Consider the following 6,697-nt stretch of genomic DNA (forward strand, 5'->3'; position numbering starts at 1 on the left):
GCCGGGTGGTGCGGAGGGTCATCGCCAGTGCCCGTTTGGGTACCTGGTCAGGCACCGTCTCTACTTACGTTTCCTCCCCCTGCCGAATGTGTGATGTTATCCTTGGAACCACATCTGGACTGAATATCGCTAAAATCAATCTTCGTGTTTAAAATCCTAACCTAAAAGGAATCGGAAGTCAACGTACTAGAAAAGCGTTCCTCCTCGGGTCGACACCGTGGTAGGGGGTCTCCTGGCGGCGGGGGCAGTTTGGTTTCAAAGGAATGCTCCAGGGAGCTCAAGGACTTTGCAAAGCTGCCTCCAGAATTAAGGATATCTCAGAGTTTCTTTCTGATCCGTATGTGTCATTCCAAGGTCCCAAGAAGCCACTGATGCACCGACAACTGTGCTTATTATTGTCCCTCAGGCTCTCATTATCATGACCCACGGTGGGAACGAAGGAAGGCCTATGACATCCGAGCTACCACAATGGGATGAGGGAGGGTGCTTGGGCTGCACCCAAGGGAGGTCGGTCGGGAGGGAAAGAACAAAGCCTCCCCATCCCCTCAGTGTGAGGGAAGCACACAAATCGCTTGATTCGTTGTTGTTTTTATCAGTTTGGTGTCGTGGTTAGGAGCGCAAACTCTGATCTGGGAGAACCGGCTTTGATTCCCCACTCCTCCACATGCGGCTGCTGGTGTGACCTTGGGTCAGTCACAAGTTCTCTCAGAGCTGCTCTCAAAAGAGCAGTCCTCGAAAGAGCTCTCTCGGCCCCACCTACCTCACAGGGTGTCTGTTGTGGGGAGGGAAAGGAGATTGTACACCGCTCTGAGGCTTCTTCGGGTAGTGAAGAGTGGGGTATAAATCCAATCTCTTCTCTTCTGCTTGTTTTTGTGCCATTTTATACAGCAGGATTTGTTTGGCTATGAAATTTGTAGAAGACCTAACACAGTTTAACAGCCTGGCACTCCCCCCCCCTTCGCAGGTGATTATGATATTAAATATATTATTCCCCTTGTGACGGTGGTGGTATGGGATACAAACAGTCCATATAACCCTCCCTCAGCGGAAAAGAGAACAGCTTCATACACACCCTACCCTTTTTAAACATCTAGGTAAAAGGTAAAAGTTCCCTTGCTTGAAAGCCAGTCGAGTCCAATTCTAGGGTTGCGGTGCTCATCTCCATTTCAAAGCCGAAGAGCCCGCGCTGTCCGAAGACATTTCCGTGGTCATGTGGCCAGTATGACTAGACACCGAGGCTCACGGAACGCTGTTACCTTCCCACTGCTATTGATCGACTTGCAATTTCTTGCTTTCGAAATGCTAGGTTGGCAGGAGCTGGAACTAGAGACGGGAGCTCACTCCGTCATGCGGCAACTCAGGTCTCGAACTGCTGAACTACCGACCTTCCACAGCCTGCAGTTCAGCGTCTTAACCACTTGAGCCACCGCAGCTCCTTTTAAACATCTAGCCCGATGGAAAATTCTGGAAAGCCCTTAAGCTTGCAAACTGTTTTGAGTTACTTTGGTCGGTCTTAATGAATGGTGTGAGACGGAGCTCTTCTACCAGGCTTATGAGTAGGAGCCGCCACAGCCACTTACACCACCGCTCTTTATAAGGAGAGACCACCGGGGGGTCTTTCCATCACCCCAGCCTCCCTCCCCTGTTACACAAGATGTTAGGAGTTATATGTGCATCCGCAGAACTGATTTTAAGTTGTTTTAAGTTGTTTTAATTATGTATTTTGTATCATGTAATTTGTATACTGAACGCACTTGGTGCCTTATGTGAGCCGCCCTGAGCCTGCTCGCGGGGAGGGCGGGGTATAAATGTCATAAAATAAATAAATAAATAAATAAATGCAGGGACTCAGTATTGGGAGAGATCCACGGATCTGTATTGTACATCCCTGTATCAGTATGTCTCAAGAACCCCACAACTCTTCGAAGTCATCGTGAGCTTTCTATGGCACAGCAATGGTGGCTCTTCTCGTCCCATGACCATTTCCTTTGCCAACTCCACCCATTCCATGCTTCCATGATCTGGGCTCATCTCCCACTTTCCCCCATAACCTCAGCCACATTTTACACCTTCGGATGATCTACTCTGTGAATGCCTCGCAGTCTCCTCCTACTTCTCTTTTCTCCCCCTATCATTATTCTCTGGGACAATTGTTACAGTATAGGGTTAGGGCAGTGATGGCGAACCTTTTAGAGACCGAGTGCCCAAACTGCAACCCAAAACCCACTTATTTATCACAAAGTGCCAATACGGCCATTTAACCTGAACACTGAGGTTTTACTTTAGAAAAAACAACTCCTATATTAACTTAAGATGATCCAAACAAAGTAAGGAAAGCAATCCCAAATGCTTTCATTTACTTAAAATTATTTGGCAGAGAATTCGACACTTTAAAGATGGTCTGGGCTTGGCTGGGGCGATGGCACGCGTGCCCACAGAGAGGGCTCTGAGTGCCACCTCTGGCACCCGTGCCATAGGTTCGCCACCACTGGGTTAGGGCATGGAACAGAAAGAGAGCCCCTTTTTGCTTTTTCAGCCTACCACGACACTTTCTTCCCACTATCTTCTGAACTGAGGACTGTCCTCTTCTAGCACTTTTTTGCTCTGGACGCCAGGACACCTCCTATGTGACAGGTCTGTTGACCATGCAATATATCATTGTTGTTGGAATGAAAAAAAAGAGCCCCTTTGTGAAGACTGCTCCAAACCGCTCTCAGGTTTGTTTCCTCATCAGCACTTGCAGTTAAAAACCTTACAAATATTGCCACTCCCAAGTTGAGTGTTATCATGAAGATATGACAGATGGCGCCATTCATGGGGAGCTGGAATATATGGACTAAGGTCTACTCTCACTTTCCTCCATTCTGCCTGCACTTTTAAGCTGCTTCCTGAACAAGATCCCATTATCTGATTCCTCAGTGGCTGCTCTGAAGTCTGAAGCAGAAAAGGAATCTGGAATGAAGAAACCTCGAGAAAGCCAGAAAGGAGCTAAAGGAAAAAACCGTGGAACGAGGGTTGCCAGGTCCCTCTGAGCAGCCAGCAGGGGGTGGGGGGGTGCCCTTACCCGGAGCAGGAAGGAATACCCAGCATTCCGGATCCGTTTCAAGGTGCCGGTGCTTACCTTTAAAGCCCTATACGGCCAGGGGCCAGCATACCTGCGAGACTGCCTCTGCCCATATGAGCCCCGGAGGGCATTGAGGTTCACAAACCAACATCTTTTAGTGGTCCCCGACCCCAGGGATGTCTGATTAGCCTCGACCAGGGCCCAGGGCCTTTTCGGTCCTGGCCCCCGCCTGGTCGAATGAGCTCCCTTATGAGATCAGGGCCCTGCGGGACTTATTGCAGTTCTGCAGGGCCTGTAAGAGGGAGCTCTTCCACCGGGCATTTGGTTGCGGCAGCGGACGTCCCCCCCCACAGCTTTTTTGAACAATCATCCACCAGTGGCCTGGTCCTAACTGGACATTTGATTAGATACTGGATTATTTTAATACCTGATCTCCTTGTTTACATGGTATTTTATGATATGATACTATTATGTGCAAACTATTATTTTAACATTGTTTTAATTGTATTGTTTTAATTGTTGTACACCGCCCTGAGCCCGTTTGGGGAGGGCGGTATATAAATCTAATAAAATAAATAAATTTCAGCAATGTGCCTATGTGACCTGGAAGTGATGTAGGCATGTTGGGGATGTCGGGGGGGGGGGGCTGCTCTGGTTTTTGGGTAAAACTCTGTGGTAGAATTAACTTCTATCATAACGTTTTTGCCCAAAAACCAAAATGTCGGCTTCCAACGTGCCTACCTACATCACTTCCAGGTCACATAGGCACTTTGCTTTAATTCCGGTGTTCCTCCATTTTTTGGGGGGGAGTAATTTCCCCCTGCTGGCTAGTTGGCCAGCCACAGAGAGGTGGGGCCTGGCAGCAGGAGACCCCCACCCCCACTGGGGAGGTCTGGCAACCCTACGTAGAACTGAGATATGGTATGATCGTAACAAGCATGCCTGCAGATGCGTCCTCAATCTTTGCAGACCTAGGACTCGCTGACCTGCAAGCACGTGATAGGAAGGCATACAAAACCACAGCCACTAGACAGGAAGTCACGTGGCGCCAGTCACATGACAGGAAGAGCAGGGGTCAGAGTTACAGCCTATCAAGACCAGGACTGTAGTCAGTAGTCCAAGAGAGCTGCACAGAGGGGGCAGCTTGTTATTAATTTCTCCACACTTCACATCTGAGATCTTCTTTTGAAGGTTACGGGATAACATTTTATTTGCCAGATAATGATTTCTCCTAACACATCACCACGTGTCCAAGAGTCATGTGACTACACGCACACGTGATGACTGTCCTTACTTGCGAACAAACCATCTTGTTGCATTTCCTATTACGGCATATTTAGGCTTATGAAATTGTTCCAAAGTATGCACAACAACCTCCTGAGGACAGCGACGGTTCCATCTTGGCTGGCATCCTTTTCTGTTCTCTGTTGTTTACATCTATTTTGCCCTATTTCCCTGTCCACGAAGTAGCTGGGAGTGGGAGTTGGGATTGGGATTGGGTATTTGCCACCTGATTGCCTCTAGAGTCCCTCGAACTGCAAGAAGATCAAATCAGTCAATCCTAAAAGAAATCAACCCTGACTGTTCCCTGGAAGGCCAGATAACGAAACTGAAGCTCAAATACTTTGGCCACCCAATGAGAAGGGAGCACTCACTGGAGAAGACCCTGATGCTGGGAAAGATTGAAGGTCAAAGAAGACGGGGATGGCAAAGGATGAGATGGTTAGACAGTGTCATGGATGCAATGGACATGAAATTGAGCGGGCTTCGGAGGACGGCGGAGGACAGGAGGGCCTGGCGTGATCTTGTCCATGGGGTCGTGAAGAGTCGGACTCGACTGTGCGACTGAACAACAAAAATCTGGTTCTATCTGTGGTTTGTACATTGCTTGGGCGATTCGTAAATACAATAAATCATCATCATCATCTCCTGCACTTCACACTGTCAACCAGATCGAACCTGACAACCGGCAGGAGACTGGAGGGTTGGGACAGAGAGGGTGGCCATCAGTGACAGAGTGATTTCACTTACAGGAAAACCTGGGAATAAAGCCAGGCCTCTCTAGGACTCACCAGAAGCTCTATGGTTAAACCACAGAGAATGTGGAGATTCCTAGAAAGGAAAGCAGAGGTCCATCAGTGGCTATTAGCCACAAGGTATAGATAGGGACTCTGGGGCAAGTGATGCTCTGTCATCTTGGTGCTTTGGGGGGGGGTCAACAGTGGGAGGGCTTCTAATGTCCTGGCCCCACTGGTGGACCTCCTGATGGCACCTGGTATTTCTGGCCACTGTGTGATACAGAGTGTTGGACTGGATGGGCCTTTGGCCTGATCCAACATTGGCTTATCTTATGTTCTTATGACTGTCATCACTCCAGGGCTTTTCCAGAAGTAATGTTATGTTGTCACCAAGGGCAATTAAAAAAAAATATTCTGTCTATCATGGGCTGATGGAGTGCTAGCGGGCTAATCCGGCTCGGGGTGGGAGATCTCCCGCGCCTAGTGGGCACATGGCCACCCTAATGGAGGGGCAAGAAAGCAGGGAGCGGGGATGGGGAAATAATAATATTTTCTGTTTGACAACGGGTCAATTATTATTAGGTATAAATAATACATAAAAATACACGTGTTTATTTGTAATGGAGTAAAAAAACATATAGTGGCCCAGTCACACCTCAATGAAAAATTAAAAAATCGTAGCTCTTTGCTAAAGGGGCAATCTTACTGAGGACACTTTGGCTTGGACGGAACAGCTATTGAAAGGCACCTTCTGGGCCAGAAATTAATATCAGTGAAATATCATTTGGCCTTTTATTAGATCTTGGGAGGCCTCATTTATGCATTCATTCTATGCCTAGTAATTCCACTCCGGAACAATTCCTTTCTAGTCCACTTTGTATCTATGCTGTATAATTGTATTGTGATATGCATTGTGCTATAAGCCAACTTGTTCCTCATTGTGTTTGACCTCTGAAGGAGGCCCTAACAGGCCGAAACGCATCAGGTCAAGTCCATTGGCCCTTGTGTGTGTATGATTTTGGAATTTTTACGAGAGGTGTGATTGGGCCCCTATATGTTTTTTTTTAATCCTTTACAAATAAATACATGTATTTTTACGTATTATTTATATATTAAGTTTTCATTGATGGCCCTCTACTTCGTTCGACTTACCTTTTCAGGTTCTCGGTCCTAGTTCTCAGGGTTAAATTTGTTTCCCTCCTTTGTTCAAAGTCAATTATTATTAGGCCATTCAGATGCATGCATAAGAGCATTAAGGTGGGAATTTACAACCTCAAAGCTAATACAGTAAAGACAACAGAAAGAAAAGGAGGAAAATGGGGAAGAGGATAAAGAAAGGTAAGAATCAATTAGACACAGAGGGGCTCAGTCGAGGATTACAGAGTTAAGCCTAAACCTTCACAGAAAGATGGGTTCTTCTGAGGACAGACTGGCGGGCAGAGGAAGGTGGAACTGCCCAGGTGTTCATGAAGAGGAGGAGGAGATTGGATTTATACCCCCACCCTTCACTACCCAAAGGTGTCTCAGAGCGGCTTACAAACTCCTTTCCCTTCCCCTCCCCACAACAGACCCCTTGTGAGGTAGGCGGGGCTGAGAGAGCTCTTGACAGAAACCG

General features: G+C 47.5%; 1 protein-coding gene across 1 annotated transcript in view; it reads right to left on the reverse strand.

The window, feature by feature from the left end:
• The window catches only part of MAP2 (microtubule associated protein 2), a 150,948-nt gene that overhangs the window by 7,077 nt on the left and 137,174 nt on the right, over window positions 1–6,697 (reverse strand). Inside the window, exon 9 of the mRNA XM_015421522.1 lies at window positions 69–161. Coding sequence (XP_015277008.1) covers window positions 69–161 — 93 coding nt within the window. The remainder of the gene's footprint in view (window positions 1–68; window positions 162–6,697) is intronic.

Source organism: Gekko japonicus, unplaced genomic scaffold, assembly GCF_001447785.1.
Source record: "Gekko japonicus isolate JY-2015 unplaced genomic scaffold, Gekko_japonicus_V1.1 scaffold1139, whole genome shotgun sequence".
Classification (NCBI taxonomy): domain Eukaryota; kingdom Metazoa; phylum Chordata; class Lepidosauria; order Squamata; family Gekkonidae; genus Gekko; species Gekko japonicus.